Source organism: Balaenoptera ricei, chromosome 10, assembly GCF_028023285.1.
Source record: "Balaenoptera ricei isolate mBalRic1 chromosome 10, mBalRic1.hap2, whole genome shotgun sequence".
Lineage (NCBI taxonomy): Eukaryota > Metazoa > Chordata > Mammalia > Artiodactyla > Balaenopteridae > Balaenoptera > Balaenoptera ricei.
This window is the reverse complement of record NC_082648.1, coordinates 90,790,057-90,815,235: the sequence shown is the minus strand read 5'-3', so window position 1 is coordinate 90,815,235 and position 25,179 is coordinate 90,790,057. Positions and strand designations below refer to the sequence as shown.

The following is a 25,179-nucleotide window of genomic DNA, read 5'->3' as shown; positions in this document are numbered from 1 at the left end:
TTAACTAAGTTAACGCATGGAAAGTGCTAAGTATGATAGTTGGTGCTTTGTAGGCATCAGTAAATTCTTAGCTATTACTATTATTTTATTGACGACCTATGTAAAATATCTGGCACTAAAATGTTGCCCTCCCTTCCCCTCTGCTCCCAAACTTCATACTTACATTCAAACTTGATGTTTCGTAAATTTTCTGGGAGGTCATGGAGAGCCACTTTTAGCCACTCATCCAGCTGTTTGGCAAACTTTCGGATCACCTGAGTTAAGCTAGAAAGAGAAATGACACATGCTAAGTGCCTCGTGGGTTGCCCAGTCCTCCCCACAGGCCCCTACAGAGTCTTATTTCCTCTGATGGTGTTTTGACTGCAACCATTAGGTGCCACTGAAAGCAGCAACCTCAGGGACAGGGCCGGCAGCCCAAGCCCTGTGGAGAGCTGGTGGGTCTGAGAAGGGCGTGGACAGAACGTGCTCTGGTGCCCACGCTGGCCGACGAGGGAGACACAGCATACGCAGGTGTGGGGAAGAGCCCACTGCAATGCTTGGCAGCATCCAGAACCCTGTCTGCGAGTAGGACACCATCCTTCGTGTTTTTGAAGAGGCTTGTGGGAGGGGTGATGACGGTGGACAGTGGGCCTGAGAGCACCGTTTGCAACTGGCCTCTCCTCCTCATGCTGCCCGGTCCTGTTGGAGCTCCCCAGGCGGGCAGGAACCCCATCTGCAGCGTACCGCCACGCTGGCCCACCCAGCCGGGACTCAGGCTTACTAAAATGTTTGCCTCTTGGCAGGAACTGGGAAGCAACAGTACATTTTTAAACTGACAGACAACCCTGACACAGACCTGGAAGCCATGTCAGATTTGGAAAGTCAAGGACTGTTTGGGGGCAGGAGATGGGGGGCGGTGGCTAGAGGGGTGAAGGGTTGAGGGGGCAGTCGGTTGCAATATGAGATGGGAATTTGGAGTCGAGGAGACATTGAGCACCATTTTCAGGCTCTCACCATCAAAATCATCTGCTCATCACCACAGGTCCGGTGTCCTCCATGAGGTCCTCCTTAGTCATGCCGGCCATAAGGACCTCTCCCCACCCTCACCATCCACACCATCCTTGCCTTCCACCAACACCGCCTACCCTGCTCTCATTCAGTCTCCCTCGGATTCTCCCCCTAGCTGAGCAGTCCTAACTGTGTTCCTCTGCTCACTCACTCTTTCCTCTTCCATGACTTACTACAACCTTCTCCGTGCTCCTCACACTTCCAAACCCCCACTTCCCCCCTCTACACCAGCAGTTGGCATCACCTCCTACTTCTCAGGGAAAATACCCCAAAAGAAGTCAGCCTTCCTGACAGAATCAAGGAGCCAGCCCCACCTCTTCCCCTCCTGCCTTCTCAGGAACCTCCCACTGCTGACTGCTCCCTGTACTGCATATTCACCTTTCCCTCTCTCTCGATCATTCCTCTTGTCATATTAACGTGCTGAAAACTGTCTCACCTTAAAAACAAAAGACCCTCTTCTTTGCTCACTCTGTCTCCTCGAGCTACTACCCTCTTTCTTCCACTTCACAGACATACTTCTTCAGAGTTGTCTAGACTCTCCGTCTCCTCTTCACCTCCCGTTCACTCCTCACCTCACTCCTGTCCCTCCGCCTACAAAGCTCCCACCCAGGCAGCAACCTCCATCCATGACACAAACCCATAGACTCATTTTGGTCCTCACATTGCTTGACATCTGGCAGCATTCGGCTCTGTGAGCCCTTCCTCCTTTTGGAAACGTTTTGCTTCCCTTGGCATTTGTGACCCCTCCATCTTCTGGCTACTTCTCCCCAGTCACAAAGCTCAGCCCCCTCTACCTGGCCATTACATCTTCCAGTTCTTCCAAGTCTAGTCCTGGGCCCTCTCTTATCACACTGTATTCCTTCCTTGGATAGTTTCTCCATGCCCACAGCTTCAGTCACCATCTCTAGAGCAGAGGACTTCAGAACTCTGGACCAACTGCATGTAGGACACGTCCATTTCAAAGCCCCAAAAGGTCCATCGAACTAAACATGTCCAAACAGAATTCATCATTTCCCCATCAGACCTGGTTCTTTTCTGTGTTCTCTATTTCAGTGTGCACTCTACTTTCTGTTGAGTTTTGTTTTTAACATTTTTATTATGAAAAACTTCAAACCTTCAAATACCCATGACCCAGCATCAATAATTAGCAACATTTTGCCAGTTTAATTTATCACATGCTTCTCTTTCTTTTCTGGAGTGTTTTAAGCAAATTCAAGATGTTATGCATTTCTAACTGACAAGTTTTAAATATGTATTTATATATGTACATACATGCACACACAAACACTTAAAACCACCATGCCATTGTTATACCCAACAGAATGAACAGTAGTTCCTTAATATTATCTAACGCTGAGTCTGTACTCCAATTTCTCTATTCCTCTCAATGACGACATCTAGTTTGTCTGAATCAGGATCCAAACAAGTTCCACACATTGCATAAAAGATATAATTGCCTCGTTCTATTTCTTAAGCCTTTTTAAAAAATTCTATTTCATGCCATTGGTTTATTGGCAACATCATGTTATCTGTTCCATGGAATGCCCCACATTCTGATTTGGTTGATTTCTTCCTTGTAGTGACACTTAACTGTTCATTTATCCTGTGTGCTTCCTATAAACCGGGCACAAAAGGAGGAAAAAAAGAAACAAAAGCTGAAGGAACTAATAGAAAACAACTAGCAAGATAGAAGATTTTAATCCAACCATGTAAATTAATTACTTTAAATATAAAGGTCTAGACATAGCAACTAAAAATTAGAAACTGTCATATTGGATAAAAAAGCAAGACCTCATTATATGTTGAGTATATGAAATCTACTTTAAATATGAAGACATAGAGTAACAGAGTGGAAAAAAGATATACCATGCAAACACTAATAAAAAAAATAGCTGGAGTAGCTATCTTACTATCAAAGTAAACTTCTGAACAAGAAATATTACCAATGATAAAGAAAGACATTACATTATGAAAAGCAGGCAATTCATCAAGATGTCACAACAACCCTAATGTGTATATACTTAATAGAGCTTCAAAATACACGAAGCAAAAACAAACAGAAGTAAAAAAAGAAATAGACAAATCCAAAATTATAGTTAGAGACATCTATACTCCTCTCTTGGTAAACAATAGAACAAATGGACAGAAAATCAACAAGGGCATAGAAAACGTAAAAAATGCTAACAATAAACTTGACCTAATTGACATTTATAGAACATTCCACCATATGACAGCAGAATATACAGTCTTTTCAAGTACACATGGAATATTCACCAACATATTCACCAACATATTCTGGGCCATCAGACAAGTCTCAAAAAAATGTGAAAGAACTGATACAATACAACATATGTAACCTGACTATAAGAAAATTAAACTAGAAATAACAGAAAGATATCTTGAAAATCCTGAAATATTTGGAAATTAAACAACTCACTTCTAAATAACACATGAGTCAAAAAGAAAGTCACAAGGGAAAATATTTTAACTGAATTAAAATGAAAACATAACATCAAAATTTGTGGGATGCAGCTAAGCAGTGATTAGAGGAAAATTTATAGCATTAAATGCTTTATTAGGAAAGTAGAAAGATTTATAATCAATGACCTAAGCTTCCACTTAAAGAAAATAAAAAAAGAAGAGTATATTAAACTCAAAGCAAGAACAAAGGATAAAAGCATATATTGATAATATTGAAAACAGGAAAACAGTAAGAAACCAAAGAAATCAGAGACTAAAAGATGGTTTTTGGAGAAGATTAAGAACATTGATAAACGTCTTGGGACACTGACCAAGAAAAAGAAAAGAAGATATAAACTACCCACATCAGGAATGAAAAAAGGGACATCACTACAGATCCTACAGATGTTCAAAGGATAATAAGGAAATACTATGAACACGTTTAAGCTCATGGATTTAAAATTTTAGATAAAATTCTACACAAACTCTTACAGAAAAAGGAAGAGAGGGACTCATTTTATGAGGCCAGGATTACCCTGATACCTAAACCAGAAGACATTAAAAGAAAATAAAACTAAAGATCAATAACTCTCATGAATGTAAATCCTCAACAAAATATTAACAATTCAGATGTAGCAATTATACATATGTATGAAACTATCATGACCAAGTGAGTTTACCCTGGGGATGAAAGCCTGGTTCAATATTTGAAAGTCAAACAATGTAACCCACCTTATTAACAAACTAAAGAAAAAAACCATATGATGATCTTGGTACAAAAAAGCTTTTAACAAAATTCAAAATCTTTTCATGATACAAATTCTCAAAAAACTAGAAATGGAAAGGAATTTCTCCAACCTGATAAAGTGCATCCATAAAAAAACCCTACGGCTAGCATCATTTTTATAATGAATACTGAATGCTTTTCCTTAAGATGAGGGAAAATGCAAAAAATGCCACCCCTACTTAAACGGGGACATCATTTGAGAGGTGCAATAAGACAGGGGGAGAAAAGAGTATACAGATTGCAAATCAAGACATAAAAGTGCCTTTATTCCTAGATTACGTGATTATACTCATAGAAAATCCCAAAGAATCTACAAAAAAGCTATTAGAACTAATCAGTGAGTTTAATAGGATCTCATACAAGATCAACAAACAAAAATCAATCATTTTTATTCAACTATCAATGAACAATTGGAAACTGAACTTAAAAAATAGTAGCATTTACAATAGCACCAAAACCCACAAAATAATTAGATATAAACCTAGCAAAATATGTACAAGATCTATTTGCTAAAAACTCCAAAACTACGAAACACCAATGAAGAATATTAAAGAGGACCTAAATAGATAGAGAGATATACCACATTCATGGATTGGAAGACACAATATAGTTAGGATGTCAATTCTTTCAAAATTTATCTATAGATTCAATATAATCCTAAACAAAATTTCACAGAACTTTTTGCAGATTCTACGAACTTAATATGCAGAAGCAAAGGAACAGTTTTGAAAAAGAAGAACAAAGTTGGAGCACCCGTACTAACTGACTTTAAGACTTATTACAAAGCCACAGTCATCAGAACAGTGTGATATTGGTGAAAGGAGGACATATAAAGAAATGGAACAGAATTGAGAGTCCAGAAATACATACACACACACACACACACACACACACATGGCCAAGTAAGTTCCCACAAAACTTCAATGTAATTCAATAAATAAAGGTTAAGTCTTTTTAACAAACGGTGCTAGGATATTTGGACTTCCATCTGCAAAAAGCAGAAATGAACCTTTATCCCTACACCTTCCACCATATGGAAAACTCAAAATGAACCAATGTAAAGTCTAAAAAATTATAAAATGTAAAAATTGTAAAACCTAAAACATCTAGAACATAATCTAGGAAAACACTGTGACCTTTCTTGGCAAATGATTATTAGATATAACACCAAAAGCAAAATCCACAATATAAAATATTGATAAATTGGACTTCACCAAAAGTTGAAAATTCTGCTCCTCAAGTGATAATTGTGTAAAACATGAAAAGCCAAGCAAAGATTGAGAGAAAATAGTTTCAAAACACAACTCTGGAAAAGAACTTGTATGCAGAATACATACAGAATTCTGCAACATCCATTTATGATAAAAACTCTCCGGAAAGTGGGCATAGAGGGAACATACCTCAACATAATAAAGGTCATACATGACAAACCCATAGCTAACATCATACTCAATGGTGAAAAGCTGAAAGCATTTCCTCTAAGATCAGGAACAAGACAAGGATGCCCACTCTTGCCGCTTCTATTCAACACAGTTTTGGAAGTCCTAGCCACAGCAATCAGACAAGGAAAAGAAATAAAAGGAATCCAAATTGAAAAGAAAGAGTAAAACTGTCATTTTGCAGATGACATGATACTATACATAGAAAATCCTAAAGACACCACCAGAAAACTCCTAAAGGTCATCAATGAATTTGGTAAAGTTGCAGGATACAAAATTAATGCACAGAAGTCTCTTGCATTCCTATACACTAACAACAAAATAGCATGAATAGAAATAAAGAAAACAACCCCATTTACCATCACAACAAAAAGAATAAAATACCTAGGAATAAACCTACCTAAGGAGGCAAAAAACCTGTACTCCCAAAACTATAAGATGCTGATGAAAGAAACTGAAGATGACACAAACAGACGGAAAGATTTACTGTGTTCTTGGACTGGAAGAATCAATAATGTTAACATGACCATACTAGCCAAGGTAATCTACAGATTCAATGCGATTCCTATCAAAATACCCACGACATTTTTCACAGAACTAGAAAAAATAATCCTAAAATTTATATGGAACTGAAAAAGATCCAGAATTGCCAAAGTATAAAAAAAAGAAAAAAGAAAAAAGAAAAAAGCTGGAGGTGTAACCCTTCCAGATTTAAGACTATACTACAAAGCTACAGTAATCAAAACAGTATGGTACTGGCACAAAAACAGACACATAGTTCAACAGAACAGGATACAAAGCCCAGAAATAAACCTATGCACTTATGATCAATTAATCTACAACAAAGGAGACAAGAATATACATTGGAGAAAAGATGGTCTCTTCAATAAGTGGTGCTTGGAAAACTGGATAGCTACATGTAATGAAATTAGAACATTCTCTAACACCATATACAAAAATAAACTCAAAATGGATTAAAGACCTAAATATAAGATAGATACTGGGCTTCCCTGGTGGCGCAGTGGTTGAGAATTCGCCTGCCAATGCAGGGGACACGGGTTCGAGCCCTGGTCTGGGAAGATCCCACATGCCGCGGAGCAGCTGGGCCCGTGAGCCATAATTACTGAGCCTGCGCGTCTGGAGCCTGTGCTCTGCAACAAGAGAGGCCGCGATAGTAAGAGGCCCGCGCACCGCGATGAAGAGTGGCCCCCGCTTGCCACAACTAGAGAAAGCCCTCGCACAGAAACGAAGACCCAACACAGCCATAAATTAAAAAAAAAAGAAAAAAAAAGATAGATACTATAAAACTAATAGAGGAAAACATAGGCAGAACATTCTGTGACGTAAATGGCAAAAATTTTTTTTTTGATCCGTCTCCTAGAGTAATGGAAACAAAAGCAAAAATAAATAAATGGGACCCAATTAAACTTAAAAGCTCTCTCACTGAAAAGGAAACCATAAAAAAAATGAAAAGACAACCTACAGAATGGGAGAAAATATTTGCAAACGATGCAAACAACAAGGGCTTGATTTCCAAAATATACAAACAGCTCAACAACAACAAAAAAACAAACAACCCAATCAAAAAATGGGCAGAAGACCTAAATAGACATTTCTCCAAAGAAGACATACAGATGGCCAAATAGGCACATGAAAAGATGCTCAACATCGCTAATTATTAGAGAAATGCAAATCAAAACTACAGTGAGGTACTACCTCACACCAGTCAGAATGGCCATCATTAAAAAGCCTACAGATAACAAATGCTGGAGAAGGTGTGGAGAAAAGGGAACCCTCCTACACTGTTGGTGAGAATGTAAATTGGTGCAGCCACTACAGAAAACAGTATGGAGGTTCCTCAGAAAGCTAAAAATAGAATTACCGTACAATCCAGCAATCCCACTCCTGGGCATATATTCATACAAAACTATAATTCACAAAGATATACGCACCCCTATGTTCATAGCAGCACTATTTACAATAGCCAAGACATGGAAACAACCTACATGTCCACTGACAGATGAATGGATAAAGAAGATGTGGTACATATACACAATGGAATACTACTCAGCCATAAAAAAGAATGAAATAATGCCATTTGCAGCAAGACGGATGCAACTAGAGATTATCATACTAAGTGAATTAAGCCAGACAAAGACAAATGCCATATGATATCACGTATATGTGGAATCCAATATATGGCACAAATGAACCTACCTACAAAACAGAAACAGATTCACAGACATAGAGGTTGCCAAGGGAGAGGGGGAGTAGGAGAGGGATGGACTGGAGTTTGGACTTAGTAGATGCAAACTATTACATATAGAATGGATAAACAACAAGGTCCTACTGTATAGCACAGGGAACTATACTCAGTATCCTGGGATAAACCATAATGGAAAAGAATATAAAAAAAGAATGTATATATGTGTATAACTGAGTGACTTTGCAGTACAGCAGAAATTAACACAACATTGTAAATCAACTATATTTCAATTTAAAAAAAGAACAAATTACTGTTACACACAACAACATGGATTATGCTAAGTGAAGTAAGTCAAACTCAAAAGGCTACTTACCATGTGATTCCATTTATATAAGATTTTGGAAAAAGTTAAAGTATGAGCACAGAAAACAAATGAGTGATTGCCAGGGGCTGCCAGTGGGGAGAGGCATTGACAAAATAGGGGAAGTTTTTGAAGTGATGAAACTATTTTATATTTTGTTGTATACACTAAAAATGATGAATGTTAATGAATACAAGGTATACTTCAATAAACTTGAATTTAAAAAATTAAATTAAAGGCTATAAAATATAAATAATAATAGAAAATAAACTGATAGAACTAAAAACAAAAGTATCCGTTGTATCAATAAATGTATATGGGCTGGACTTACCTTGTAAGAGAAAAATATCAGATTGGATAATAAAACAAATTCTAATGGTTCTGTATACAAGTCAGTTATAAAGGTTAAAAATAAAAGGGTGGGCAAATGTATTCCCTCCGATGAAAACAAAAAGAAAATAGAGGTCATGATTTCAATATCAGACAAATTAAATTCTGGGCCAAAAAAAATTAAATGAGACTTTATAATGCTAAGAGTGCAATTTACAATGAAGATATTGTAATTCATAAGGAAGGCATTACAACTCACACTGAAGATGAAGCAGTTAGAAATATCAAAGCACTAACATTCAAAAACAAAATAATAGGAAATACAAGGTGAAATAGGTTGGCACACATTAGAAATCAGTCTTTAACTTACTAACCTTTCTCAGTCCATAACAGTCTAAATGGACAAACACTAAGACAACATAAGAACTAAATAACAATAAATTTGGTCCAAATACATATATGTCAAAGTCTGTATGAAGATACAGAGTGCTTCTTCAAGTGTAACAAAACTGACCATATATTAGACAACAAAATCTAAGCATAGTCTCAAAAGAAGAAATAGTTCAGAAAACAGTCTAATCACAAAGCAGTAAAGTTAAAGTGAATAACATAACCAGAAAATAATAGCTCCAAACAACTGGATATTTTTTAATGTGCTATTTAAATTCTTAGGACAAGAAGGAACTCCAAGTCAATGTCACAAAATATCTAGAAAATAACAGTATTAAAATATTACATATAAAAACCTATGAGATAAAGCTAAAATAGTGCTCAAAGGAAAAAAGCCAAGCCTGAAATAATTATGTTACTAACCAAAAGTAAAAGAAAGTACATAGGGACTTCCCTGGGGATGCTGTGGTTAAGAATCCGCCTGCCAGACTTCCCTGGTGGCGCAGTGGTTAGGAATCCGCCTGCCAATGCAGGGGTATGGGTTTGATCCCTGGTCTGGGAAGATCCTACATGCCACGGAGCAACTAAGCCCGTGCCCACAACTACTGAGTCTGCACTCTAGACCCCATGAGCCACAACTACTGAGCCTGCATGCCACAACTACTGAGGCCCGATGCCTGGAGCCCATGCTCCGCAACAAGAGAAGCCACCACAATGAGAAGCCTGCACACTGCAATGAATAGTAGCCCACGCTCACTGCAACTAGAGAAAGCCTGCACACAGCAACAAAGATCCCATGCAGCCAAAAATAAATAAATAAAATAAATAAATTTATTTAAAAATAAATAAATAAATAAAATAAAGGTAGAAATTAATATGTTAGAAAAAAAGAAATAATAATAATACCAATAAATACATCCAAGAGCTTTTTCCTTGAAAAAAATTAAATAAATTAGGTAACCTATTCACAAAGAAATGGCAGAAAGCACAACTACACAAACAAAAATGCAGTAAAACAGAAATAATCACAGACACAAAGGAAACTCAATGAATCTACAAACTCCCTTTGTTCAACCCTAAGCAAGTAAATTTAAAGATCTGGAAGAAACCGATAATTTTCTAGGAAAATATAATTTACCAAAACTTACCTCAGAGAAGATAGAAAACCTAAACTGACCAATTACTATAGGAAAAAAAGAAAAATTTCAAAGATTTACTCCCGCAAAACACTAGGCCCAGATGCCTTCAAAGAGAAATTAATTCGGTGTAATCTTCAAGAGCAAATAATTTCAATGCTACTTAAACTGTTTCAGACCTTAGGAAAAAAAAGTAGGGGCAGAGGGAACCTTCCAGATTCCTTTTATGAAGCAAAAATAACATTGATACCAACAACTGACAAATATTCAACAAAAAAGAAAAGTGCAAACCAATCTCACTTCCGACTCTTGATGCAGAAATCCTAAATAAAATAGAAAATAAAATCCTGCAACACATTAAAGAAAATAATATACTATGAGTAAGTGGGGTGTATTCTAGGAATTCAAGAATGGTTCAATATTAGGATATGGGTAATATGATCACTTCTACAGATGATGGTAAGCACTGGATAATATGCAACAACCATTCTTCATCAAAAGTTTAATGAATTAAGAAAATACAGATATTCCTTAGCATGATAGAATATCTCATTCTTTTTTTTCTTTTTTTTTTTTTATAAATTTATTTATTTATTTATTTATTTATTTATTTATTTATTTTTGGCTGTGTTGGGTCTTCGTTTCGTGCGAGGGCTTTCTCTAGTTGCGGCGAGCGGGGGCCACTCTTCATCGCGGTGCGCAGGCCCCTCACTATTGCGGCCTCTCGTTCCGGAGCACAGGCTCCAGACGCGCAGGCTCAGTAGTTGTGGCTCACGGGCCCAGTTGCTCCGCGGCATGTGGGATCTTCCCAGGCCAGGGCTCGAACCCGTGTCCCCTGCATTGGCAGGCAGATTCTCAACCACTGTGCCACCAGGGAAGCCCAATATCTCATTCTTAACCCAAAGCCAGCATCATGTTTAACCAAGAAACACTAGATGCATTCTCATTAAAGTCAAGAGCTTTTAACATGTTCTTGAGGAATAAGCCAACATAATTAGATAAGAGAAATAAAATAAAAAGACATTTTTAGATAATATAATTCTAAACCTGGAAAATTTAAGAGAAGCCCCCAAAAGGAATACAACATTAAGATAGTTAAATTTAAAACAGTCAGGTCCAAATATAACACACAGAAACCAATAGCTTTCATATATATAAACAACCACCAGTCAAGAGATATGGAGGAAAAGACTGCATTTACAATAGCAACAAAAAAAAAGTAAGAAAGAATTTAATTTTAAAAATATATATGATTTATATGAAAAAATATTTACAACATTCCTGAAGGCCACAAAATTTAAGATCAGACAAGGCAAACACTGTTCTTTTCTAGGAATTCTCAATACCATAAAGATATAATTCTCCCTAAATTAATCTATAAGTGTAATGTAATCCCAATGAACATACATATATTTATATATACATTTTTATATGTATATAAATACTTAAATAGACAAACTGATGCTAAGGTAGTTCATATGGAAAAATAAGAGACAATAACAGGAAAATTCTAAAAACAGAAGTAAGTATGAGGAGCTAGCCTATCAAATATTAAAATATGTCTAAAAGCGCAAAACTTAAAGACAGCGTGACCCTGGAACATGAATATATAGAAATATCTATGGTATAGGCTAGCAAGTCTAGAAATAGCACCAATACATATAACATTTACTACATTAAATAGGAGGCACCTCAAATCTGTGAAGAAAAAATGGAATAATTAACATATGTATCGGCATAAGGAGAGCTGTTCGGGAAAAAATGAAGCCATACTTTACATCTTACACAAGGATGAATTCCAAATTGGATAAAAGTTCAAAAGTACAAAATCAAAGCATAAAGTTTGCAGGATAAGCCATGGGAAAATTATTTGTAATTGCAGTGGGAAAGACTTCTAAAACAATGATACAAAATCCAGAAGCCATAAAAACAAAGACTGATAAATTCAACTACACAAATATATTTTCTGTATGGCAAAAACAAAAGAACAAAATGAGAAAATATTTACAACTCTTATTACAGATAAGTGGTTAATAGTCCTAAAAAATAAAGAGCTCTTAAAAATCAATGAGATAGGGCTTCCCTGGTGGCGCAGTGGTTGAGAATCTGCCTGCCAGTGCAGGGGACATGGGTTCAAGCCCTGGTCTGGGAAGATCCCACATGCCGTGGAGCAACTAGGCCCGTGAGCCACAATTACTGAGCCTGTGCGTCTGGAGCCTGTGCTCCGCTACAAGAGAGGCCACGATAATGAGAGGCCCGTGCACCGCGATGAAGAGTGGCCCCCACTTGCCGCAACTAGAGAAAGCCCTTGCACAGAAACGAAGACCCAACACAGCCATAAATAAATAAATAAACCCAAAGTTTAAAAAAAAAAAGAATTACCTCTTCAAAAAAAAAAAAAATCAATGAGATAGTCTCATCCACCAGAGGGCAGACAGCAGAAGCAAGAAGAACTACAATCTTGCAGCCTGTGGAACAAAAACCACATTCACAGAAAGACAAGATGAAAAGGCAGAGGGCTATGTACCAGATGAAGGAACAAGATAAAACCCCAGAAAAACAACTAAATGAAGTGGAGATAGGCAACCTTCCAGAAAAAGAATTCAGAATAATGAGAGTGAAGATGATCCAGGACCTCGGAAAAACAATGGAGGCAAAGATCGAGAAGATGCAAAAAATGTTTAACAAAGACCTAGAAAAATTAAAGAACAAACAAACAGAGATGAACAATCCAATAACTGAAATGAAAACTACACTAGAAGGAATCAATAGCACAATAACTGAGGAAGAAGAAAGGATAAGTGACCTGGAAGACAGAATGGTGGAATTCACTGCTGCAGAACTGAATAAAGAAAAAAAAATGAAACGAACTGAAGACAGCTTAAGAGACCGCTGGGACAACATTAAACGCAACAACATTCGCAGTATAGGGGTCCCAGAAGGAAAAGAGAGAGAGAAAGGACCCAAGAAAATATTTGAAGAGATTATAGTCAAAAACTTCCCTAACATGGGAAAGGAAATTGCCACCCAAGTCCAGGAAGTGCAGCGAGTCCCATACAGGATAAACCCAAGGAGAAACACGCTGAGACACATAGTAATCAAAGTGGCAAAAATTAAAGACAAAGAAAAATTATTGAAAGCAGCAAGGGAAAAATGACAAATAACATACAAGGGAACTCCCATAAGGTTAACAGCTGATTTCTCAGCAGAAACTCTACAAGCCAGAAGGGAGTGGCATTACATACTTAAAGTGATGACAGGGAAGAACCTACAACCAAGATTACTCTACCTGGCAAGGATCTCATTCAGATTCAATGGAGAAATCAAAAGCTTTACAGACAAGCAAAAGCTAAGAGAATTCAGCACCACCAAACCAGCTCTACAACAAATGCTAAAGGAACTTCTCTAAGTGGGAAACACAAGAGAAGAAAAGGACCTACAAAAACAAACCCATTATAATTAAGAAAATGGTCATAGGAGCATACATATCGATAATTACCTTAAACGTCAATGGATTAAATGCTCCAACCAAAAGACATAGACTGCCTGAAGGGATACAAAAAAAAGACTCATATATATGCTGTCTACAAGAGACCCCTTCAGACTTAGGGACACATACAGAGTGAAAGTGAGGGGATGGAAAAAGATATTCCATGCAAATGGTAATCAAAAGAAAGCTGGAGTAGCAATACTCCTATCAGATAAAATAGACTTTAAAATAAGGAATGTTACAAGAGACAAGGAAGGACACTACATAATGACCAAGGGATCAATCCAAGAAGAAGATGTAACAATTATAAATATATATGCACCCAACATAGGAGCACCTCAATACTTAAGACAACTGCTAACAGCTGTAAATGAGGAAATTGACAGTAACACAATAATAGTGGGGGACTTTAACACCTCACTTACACCAATGGACAGATCATCCAAACAGAAAATTAATAAGGAAACAGAAGCTTTAAATGACACAATAGACCAGATAGATTTAATTGATATTTATAGGACATTCCATCCAAAAACGGCAGATTACACTTTCTTCTCAAGTGCACACAGAACATTCTCCAGGATTGATCACATCCTGGGTCACAAATCAAGCTTCAGTAAATTTAAGAAAACTGAAATCATATCAAGCATCTTTTCTAACCACAATGCTATGAGATTAGAAATCAATTACAGGGAAAAAAAACATAAAAAACACAAACACATGGAGGCTAAACAATACGTTACTAAATAACCAAGAGATCACTGAAGAAATCAAAGAGGAAATCAAAAAATACCTAGAGACAAATAACAATGAAAACACGATGATCCAAAACCTATGGGATGCAGCAAAAGCAGTTCTAAGAGGGAAGTTTATAGCAATACAATCCTACCTCAAGAAACAACAAACATCTAAAATAAACAATCTAACCTTACACGTAAAAGAACTAGAGAAAGAAGAAAAAACAAACCCCTAAGTTAGTAGAAGGAAAGAAATCATAAAAATCAGAGCAGAAATAAATGAAATAGAAACAAAGAAAACAATAGCAAAGATCAATAGAAGTAAAAGCTGGTTCTTTGAGAAGATAAACAAAATTGATAAACCATTAGCCAGACTCATCAAGAGAAAGAGGGAGAGGACTCAAATCAATAAAATCAGAAATGAAAAAGGAGACGTTACAACAGACACCACAGAAATACAAAGCATCCTAAGAGACTACTACAAGCAACTCTATGCCAGTAAAATGGACAACCTGGAAGAAATGGACAAATTCTTAGAAAGGTATAACCTTCCAAGACTGAACCAGAAAGAAATAGGAAATATGAACAGACCAATCACAAGTAATGAAATTGAAACTGGGATTAAAAATCTTCCAAAAAACAAAAGTCCAGGACCAGATGGCTGCACAGGTGAATACTATCAAACATTTAGAGAATAGCTAACACCTATCCTTCTCAAACTCCTCCCAAAAACTGCAGAGGAAGGAACACTCCCAAACTCATTCTATGAGGCCACCATCACCCTGATACCAACACCAGACAAAGATACTACAAAAAAAGAAAATTACAGACCAATATCACTGATGAATATAGATGCAGAAATCCTCAACAAAATACTAGCAAACAGGATCCAACAGCACATTAAAAGGATCATACACCATGATCAATTGGGATTTATCCCAGTGAGGCAAGGATTCTTCAGTATAAGCAAAACAATCAATGTGATATACCACATTAACAAATTGAAGAATAAAAACCATATGATCATCTCAATAGATGCAGACAAAGCTTTTGACAAAATTCAACACCCATTTATGATACAAACTCTCTAGAAAGTGGGCACAGAGGGAACCTACCTCAACATAATAAAGGCCATATATGACAAACCCACAGCAAATGTCATTCTCAATGGTGAAAAACTGAAAGCATTTCCTCTAAGATCAGTAACAGGACAAGGATGTCCACTCTCACCACTATTGTTCAACATAGTTTTGGAAGTACTAGCCACAGCAATCAGAGATGAAAAAGAAATAAAAGGAATACAAATTGGAAAAGAAGAAGTAAAACTGTCACTGTTTGCAGATGACATGATACTATACATAGAGAATCCTAAAGATGCCACCAGAAAACTACTAGAGCTAATCCATGAATTTGGAAAAGTTGCAGGATACAAAATGAATGCACAGAAGCCTCTTGCATTCCTATACACTAATGATGAAAAATCTGAAAGAGAAATTAAGGAAACACTCCCATTTACCACTGCAACAAAAAGAATAAAATACCTAGGAATAAACCTACCTAGGGAGACAAAAGACCTGTATGCAGAAAACTATAAGACACTGATAAAAGAAATTAAAGATGATACCAACAGATGGAGAGATATAGTATGTTCTTGGATTGGAAGAATCGATACTGTGAAAATGACTATACTACCCAAAGCAATCTACAGATTCAGTGCAATCCCTATCAAATTACCAATGGCATTTTTTACAGAACTAGAAGAAAAAAATCTTAAAATTTGTATGGAGACACAAAAGACCCCAAATAGCCAAAGCAGTCTTGAAGGAAGAAAACGGAGCTGGAGGAATCAGGCTCCTGGACTTCAGACTATACTACAAAGCTACAGTAATCAAGACAGTATGGTACTGACAAAAAAACAGAAATATAGATCAATGCAACAGGATAGAAAGCCCAGAGATAAACCCACGCACCTATGGTCAACTAATCTATGACAAAGGTGGCAAGGATATACAATGGAAAAAAGAGAGTCTCTTCAATAAGTGGTGCTGGGAGAACTGGACAGCTACATGTAAAAGAATGAAATTAGAACACTCCCTAACACCATACACAAAAATAAACTCAAAATGGATTAGAGATCTAAATGTAAGACTGGACACTGTAAAACTCTGAGAGGAAAACATAGGAAGAACACTCTTTGACATAAATCACAGCAAGATCTTTTTTAATCCACCTCCTAGAGTAATGGAAATGAAAACAAAAATAAACAAATGGGACGTAATGAAACTTAAAAGTTTTTGCACAGCAAAGGAAACTACAAACAAGACAAAAAAAGAACCCTCATAATGGGAGAAAATATTTGCAAACGAATCAATGGACAAAGGATTAATCTCCAAAATATATAAACAGCTCATGCAGCTCAACATGAAAAAAACAAACAACCCAATCCAAAAATGGGCAGAAGCCCTAAACAGACATTTCTCCAAAGAAGACATACAGATGGCCAAGAAGCACATGAAAAGCTGCTCAACAACACTAATTATTAGAGAAATGCAAATCAAAACTACAATGAGGTATCACCTCACACCAGTTAGAATGGGCATCCTCAGGAAATCTACAAACAACAAATGCTGGAGAGGGTGTGGAGAAAAGGGAACCCTCTTGCACTGTTGGTGGGAATGTAAATTGATACAGCCACTATGGAGCACAGTATGGAGGTTCCTTAAAAAACTAAAAAGAGAACTACCATACGACCCAGCAATCCACTACTGGGCATATACCCAGAGAAAACCATAATTCAAAAAGACACATGTACCCCAATGTTCATTGCAGCACTATTTACAATAGCCAGGTCATGGAAGCATACTAAATGCCCATCGACAGATGAATGGATAAAGAAGATGTGGTACATATATACAATGGAATATTACTCAGCCATAAAAAGGAACGAAATTGGGTCATTTGTAGAGACGTGGATGGACCTAGAGTCTGTCATACAGAGTGAAGGAAGTCAGAAAGAGAAAAACAAGTATCGTATATTAACGCATATATGCAGAACCTAGAAAAATGGTACAGATGAACCGGTCTGCAGGGCAGAAATTGAGACACAGATGCAGAGAAGAAACGTACGGACACTAACGGGGGAAAGTGGTGGTGGTGGTGGTGGTGTGATGAATTGGGAGATTGGGATTGACATATATACACTAATATGTATAAAATGGATAACTAATAAGAAACTGCTGTATAAAAATATAAATATTCAACTCCATTCATAATAAGATAAATGCAAATTAAAACTTCACTGAGACAAGTTTAAGTCACAGACCCTTTGAACCAGCAATTCAGCCCTTTAGGAATTTATCCTGCACCTATACTCTGTGTAGTAGGATGAAGTGTTGTTCCCCCCCATAATATGCCCACCTAGAACCTGTGAAGCTGACCTTATTTGATAAAAGGACCTTTGCAGATATGATTAAATTAAGGATCTTGAGACGAAACCTTGGATTAACTGGGTGGGCCTTAAATCCAATGACAAGTGTCCTTACGGGAGACAGCAAGACACAGAGTGGGAATCAATGTGAAGATGGGAGGCAGAGACTGGAGTGATGCAGCTACAAGCCAAGGAACGCAAGGATAGATGGCACCCATCAGAAGCTATGAGAGGGGCATAGATCAGATCCTCCCTCAAAGTCTCTGCAAAGAACCAACCCTGACAACACCTTGATTTTAGACCTGTGGCCTCCAGAACTGTGAGGAAATAACGTTTGTTGTTTTCAGCCACCCAGTTTGTGGTACTTGGTTATTGCAGCCCTAGGAAACTAACAAACTGCACCACGTAAAAGAATGTATTAAAAACATCATTCATCACAGCATTGTAATAGGACAAGATTGGAAACATCAAGACAACTAATTAAACTCAATACAGAGGAACAATATGCAGGTGTGAAAAAGAAAAAAAAAAAACCTCTTTATAGACTGATGTAAAATGCTCTCTGTAGCAGTCCCAACAGGAAACAGATGACACTCAAAACTGTAGAGTTTATTTATAATGGACAAGTCGTAAAGGCGTGGATAGGCACAGGAGAACCCATAAAGGTGACCGCTGCAACCGGGGGTTAGGGCCAGCAGGCTCTCATCCACCTCACGACCAAAGGACAACCTGGAGGGAGAGAGGCGGCCTGGAAGGCAGCAGAGCCCAGTGGAGGGACGTGGCCAGCCGGGGGTGACCTCATAGGGAGGGAGGTAATGAGGCCATCTCCTGACTTCACTCTCCTCCCTCCCTTTGATGTCCCTTCTGACCCCCTCCCCACCACTGGCTGATCGGGGCTGGAAGCCAGAGAGAAAGGGGGCCCCGTAAGGTGTTCCATGCAGATCACCCTCCCCACCTACCCCTCACAGGGCAGGAGGCAGCATGGAACACAGCGGAGCCTGCATCGGAAGGGGCACAGAAGCTGCCCAACACAATCTCCAAGACGTGTTTTTTTGAAACAAGGTACAGAACAGTATATGTAGTATGTCATCATCTGAGTAAGAAAAAGTATATGTCATGCACTGGTTACGTGTACATAGCAGATCCGGACGGGGCCCTAAGAAAATGACTGTATTTGATGCTCTGGGGAGAGGACCTGGGTATCTGGGGAAGAAGATTAGGAGGGAGACTTTTCACTGTGTAACATATTATCCCTTTTGAATTCTGAATGATACAAGAGGTTCAAAATATTAAATTTTATTTATACTGGAAATATTAAATTTTATTTATATTCAAAAATATAAATAAAATTTAATATTTTAAAGTCCAATATTAATGGTCTTTACAAGGGAGGCCCCCAGACAGTCCATGGTTCTATTCAGTAAATGAGAAGCAGGAACGATACCTGCTGAGGACCAACCATGAGGGGATATGAGAAGAAGCGTGCCCACCTGTCAGGTAATGCCTGCAGCACGGTGGGCATCAGCACTCCGGAGATAGCTTTGTAGAGGATGGAGTCACACACGCCGACGATGTTCACCACCGTGGAGGAGCCCAGCACGGGCAGCATGTGGGGCGGCATTCCTTGCCAAAAGTGCAGAAGGAAACTTTGAACCTGTATCAACCCACAGAGAGAAGAACCGTTGAGGTTACACAAGGCCCTCCCAGCAGAGCCTTGGGACTCAGCGAAGGCCAGCCCAGTCCACAGCGCTATTTTCTCCCCTCCCCTTGCGGCAGCAGAGGCCGTCCCAGCCTGGGTGGCTTACGAGGCCCTGGAAGGTCCTCCTGTCCCAAGTCTTCACCCTGCCCGTCTGGGTGCATGCCCCCTGCTGGAGAAGCACTTGGCCTGGCAGCCTGGGGTCTACCCTGCCCTGGGAGAGAGCAGTAGCAAGTTAACCCGTCTGCCTCTTCATGCTTACCGTGGTCTGGGTAACAAGTTTAAGAAAGGGAAGGTGGGATGTTGCTTCTAAAAAGCTCAGAGCACTACAACTATTCTTTGGACCTGTTGGTGCCTCGGGGACCCCAGGGTGTTCTGGAAAGGAAGGGAACATTGTGTGAGTTGCTGGTAAGCGGACTATATGTAGGAGGAAGAAGAGTAGGTGTCACAGACAGAAGTCTCCTGATACAATCTTGTGCGCCCCAAAAACGGATAAAGTGCAAAGGCCTCTTCGTGGCCAAATTCGACCATTTTCTCAAAGAGCCCTTGGTGCAGCCTTGGCTGGCTAGCGCCATTATGGGATGCTAGACGGTGCCATCTGGACAGTAAGGTACGAGGACACCCAAGCCCAACCACTAGCACAGGACAGAAATCTAGCGGGCACTCAAAATGGAGTTATTGTTATTAATACGAGGATAGCAGGCCCCCGACCCCTGTGTCTTCCAGGGTCTGAGTTGGAGGTCAGGGAGAGAGCAGGTGGGGGGGTGGGACAAGATAAGGGAAGTGAAGGGACATGGTAGAAGATGGTTATCTGGTACGTAAAATAACACTAAAGATACCTAGACTTCAGCTAACATTGAGGAGTGACTCATCTTAAAGTTAGGGAACAAATAACTGAAGTTTTGTGAATTCTTACAAGCTCAACTTGGTTCCTGTACTATGTATCTTTCTTTCCTCCACAGATGGGCACTCCTGAACCCCTGGTGTACAGCGCTGCCCACATCCCTGGTTCCCCAAATCAATCCTGACCCAAGGCAGGAGGTCATTTAGTACCCAAGTCTAACACTTTGGAGGTGGTATTATTAATGGCGTCAGCGTTATGTATTTACTGAGTGTTGCTATATGCCAGGAACTTAGCACAGGTTCTCTCAGTTAATACTACAGCTTAGGATCACTGCTCCCATTTTGTAGAGACATGAACTTATTTGTCCAAAGCCAGACAGCAAGTCAGGGAATGGATGAATCTGTCTTTTCACAAATCAGTCTAGTGGCTCTTCACATGGGCTTCTACCCCATTCCTGAGACCTATGCCTCTTCTTGGACTGCTGCCCACATCCCAGCTTTCTGCCCCTAGCCTGGGGACCTGCAGTTGTCCTTCAGGCCCCTCTTAGGAGTAGGGTCTTGCTTTCCTTTGACCAGGCTACCTCTGACCCCAGCTTGGTGACCTGAGCTCAGCCTCGGATGGACAGAATTCCCTGATCCCCATTGCCAGGCTGGAATTCCCAGGGTAAACACTGGATGGGAGGCTTGGGGGGTGAGGAATGAGGAAAAAAGCATGCCTCCTGACTTCCTAGAGGAAAAATGGTGATTTCCAAAAACAGGATCAAAGTGGTAAATGAGGCCAGGTTTGTAAATTATGAAACTCAAAGTCACAGTTCTGTTAATTCCACAAGAGTGAAAATATTGCAAAGTTTACAACGAGATTGAAAATTAAAACCAACAAAAAAAAAATCCAATTGAGTAAAGACTGCCTTCCAGGGTTCTAATCCTGTCACCACTACCAACTAGGGGTATAATATCTCTATGCCTCAGTTTATTTACCTGTGAAATGGGAATAAAAGTAATTATTTACTAGATTTTGGTAAAGATTCCTAAAAAGTACTTATTACAGTGGTTGGCACATAGTAAATGCTCAATAAAGGTTAGCTGCTATTATTATTACTATTATTATTATTATTATTTGTATCATGGAGGCACTACAACTATGAGGCCCAAGAAATCAGTCCACTGCCCTAAGACATTTGAGACACCCTTGCCTACGTTTCTGAGCGTCACCCACCTAGGATCACCATGGTGGCTCTGCTCACCTGTCAAGGTTCCTGTTCTTATTGGGACACCTGGTGTCTGACTGCTGGCCGCCTTGGGCCTGGAGGTGGCCACATCTCTTAGACAAGGTGCTTACCCTCCAGACAACCCTCTGCTGTCCCCGGATCCCATCTCATCCCTGGGCACTGGCCTCTGGCCAGGTCCTGGACCTCCCTGCCTGTCCTTTCAACTCCAAATAAGCATTGCCCAGTTGATTCCTAGTATTTGGTAGATTCTGAATTCATTTGCCTTTCTAAGCTCTCCTTGCATGTAGCCCTACTCTTTTTTTTTTTTATGAGCAGTCAATTTCCAGCAGAAATTCTGGAAAACATTAGCTGCTGTGTACATTAAAACAAATCTGTAGAAAGTCACTCTCATTAGCAGCCATCTGTCTTTTCCAAGTCTGTTCAAGTGGCACAGGGAGCCCTGATCAGTCCTGGTACCGGGGCAGCCTTTGTAGAGGGCATATTATCCAGTTTTGACCTCCCTTCCTACTCTGCATTTAAGAGCATTTAATGTCCAGTGGACTAGTTCCTCACAGTGAGAAGAAAAAGAAAAGGAGGGAGAACAGTGTAAAGCTCAAGGGGTGATACTTGGAAGTCGGGGTGAAATGGACAGACACAGTGTTCATATCAGGAGGCTGAGCCAACAGGACCTCCTGATAGACTAGATACGAAGCGTGAGGGGAAAAGAAGAACCGAGGTTTGTGGTTTGAGCAATTGTGTGTGGTAGTGGCAATCTAAGACTTGGGAAGAACAAATCTGGGAGCGAAAATTAGAGCTCTGATTAGACCACCGTAAGTTAGATGGCAAGTCATTTGAATCCGGAGCTCGGACTAAATAAATATATACATATGAGAGTTCCCAGCCTTTACAAAATGGAGATGGTGTCTACCTATTAGTAGGATGAAATAAGATAACTTATAAGATGCCTGGCATGATGAAGGCATTTAACAAATGGAAACATAATTAGACAGAAGGGAGAAGTTCTCCTTACTCCTTGCAAGCATAAATGGCGAACGAATCAGGGGTAAATGACTGAAAATGATTATTTAAACCAAGTTTCCTGGATTATCTACTTTAGTCCCTTGAACTCCCAGCCCTTTTTCTCTCTGTTCAATGAAGTATCAGGAGATGATTTCCTTAAGAATACCTAAGTAAGTTTCCTATTTCTTTTCCATGCCTATGTTTAGTTCATTCCTAATATATTGGCACCTTGTGGAAACATATCTGATGATTTCCAGTCATGGGCACTTAATTGTTACAGTGTTAAAAGGAACTTGACAAAACAATAACTACCAAAATACCTACCACTTATTATGCTCTGAGTTTGAAATCAGATACTTTATCTATACAATTTCCATGTAATCATCACAATTTTACTATGAGGTAGATATAGTTATTACCTCCATTTTACAGAAAAAGAAATTGAGGCTCAGAGAGGTTAAGTACCTTGCTCAAGGTCACAGGCTAGTAAGTGGTAAATTTGGGACTCAAACACAGGACTATCTGATTTTACAGCTCTCTGTGCAATGTAGTTTGGAGAAGGCTTTGCAGCAAGTCCCCTACATGCAGATTTGGACTCTTTGTGCTTGCCTGACAATGCTATAAGTCTGTGGCGGTTTTCCATCCATCCACCCATCCACCCATCCACCCATCCATCCACTCACCCATCCATCCATCCACTCACCCACCCAAGAAACATTTACTGAGAGCCTGAGAGTATAGTTGACCTGGATACAGTAGTAAGCAAGACAAACAAGGTCCCTGCCCTCAAGGGCTTCCATGGTGGTGGTAGGAGACAAACAATGAACAAGCAAACAATAAGATAATTTAAGATTGTGACACTAGTATACATTGTGACCTCAACGGATATTAAAGATCTTGAAGACCTGAAACAAACTATACCATCAAAGTGTACCAGATGCATCCACCATTTATTTACCAATGACTTTTTTCAGCTGTAGGAGAAAGCCATGCCCATCAGAGGTAAAATACCCCCCTTCATTCTTTTGTGTTTGGGTAGAATGAACAACATCTCCATCAGCCATCTCAAAAACAGCCACAAATACCCCTGCCCAGGGGTGGAAAGAATACTGGACCAGCAGTGTTAGGCGACAAAGATCTAACCAACTGTGTGACCTCTCTTAACTCTCTGGTTGACGTATCTGACGAGAGCAATCATTTGTATGACCTTTTACCGGGCATTGTCTCATCTCCTCCTTCCAGTAATCCTGTGAACTGGATAGGCAGGGATGATATTTTTATCTTCAATTCTAGGATGAGGAATTGAGCCACGTCTTGAATGCAAGCCTAAGCTCCAAGTCTAGCACTCTTCCTGCAGGAGCACTCAAGCCCTCACAAGGTTTCTGGACCATATATTCTGCATCCTAATTGCTGGTGTGCATGCCTTTTTTTCCCCTCAAGACTGTGTCCTGTCACCCCATTTCTGGGGGCTAGAGCAGCATACGGCACTATTAGATGCCCAACAATTGTTGGAATTAACGAATGGAGTTCAGTGAAGTGAGATGATGGTCAAGTTTTGAGATGTATAAAGCTAGATATGAACATAAGGGAGGACTGTCACCAGTTCTGTTGTTAGTACTTGTGGCAGAGAGGGACAGCTATCCACTAGAGCTCCTCTTCCCTAGTAGCATAAGCTGCCGCCAGGACTGTCACCAGTTCTGTTGTTAGTACTTGTGGCAGAGAGGGACAGCTATCCACTAGAGCTCCTCTTCCCTAGTAGCGTAAGCTGCCGCCAGGACTGTCACCAGTTCTGTTGTTAGTACTTGTGGCAGAGAGGGACAGCTATCCACTAGAGCTCCTCTTCCCTAGTAGCGTAAGCTGCCGCCAGGACTGTCACCAGTTCTGTTGTTAGTACCTGTGGCAGAGAGGGACAGCTATCCACTAGGGCTCCTCTTCCCTAGTAGCGTAAGCTGCCGCCAGGACTGTCACCAGTTCTGTTGTTAGTACCTGTGGCAGAGAGGGACAGCTATCCACTAGAGCTCCTCTTCCCTAGTAGCGTAAGCTGCCGCCAGGACTGTCACCAGTTCTGTTGTTAGTACTTGTGGCAGAGAGGGACAGCTATCCACTAGAGCTCCTCTTCCCTAGTAGCGTAAGCTGCCGCCAGGACTGTCACCAGTTCTGTTGTTAGTACCTGTGGCAGAGAGGGACAGCTATCCACTAGGGCTCCTCTTCCCTAGTAGCGTAAGCTGCCGCCAGGACTGTCACCAGTTCTGTTGTTAGTACCTGTGGCAGAGAGGGACAGCTATCCACTAGGGCTCCTCTTCCCTAGTAGCGTAAGCTGCCGCCAGGACTGTCACCAGTTCTGTTGTTAGTACTTGTGGCAGAGAGGGACAGCTATCCACTAGAGCTCCTCTTCCCTAGTAGCGTAAGCTGCCGCCAGGACTGTCACCAGTTCTGTTGTTAGTACCTGTGGCAGAGAGGGACAGCTATCCACTAGAGCTCCTCTTCCCTAGTAGCATAAGCTGCCGCCAGGACTGTCACCAGTTCTGTTGTTAGTACCTGTGGCAGAGAGGGACAGCTATCCACTAGAGCTCCTCTTCCCTAGTAGCGTAAGCTGCCGCCA

At 39.8% G+C, this 25,179-nt stretch overlaps 1 protein-coding gene across 2 annotated transcripts in view; it reads right to left on the bottom strand.

Annotated features, from left to right (window-relative positions):
* The window catches only part of RFX4 (regulatory factor X4), a 166,706-nt gene that overhangs the window by 45,230 nt on the left and 96,297 nt on the right, over positions 1–25,179 (bottom strand). For both annotated transcript variants that reach the window (XM_059934815.1, XM_059934816.1), the window contains 2 exons: positions 19,301–19,464; positions 164–264 (listed from right to left, as the gene is read on the bottom strand). In XM_059934815.1, the coding sequence (XP_059790798.1) occupies positions 164–264; positions 19,301–19,464 (265 nt within the window). The remainder of the gene's footprint in view (positions 1–163; positions 265–19,300; positions 19,465–25,179) is intronic.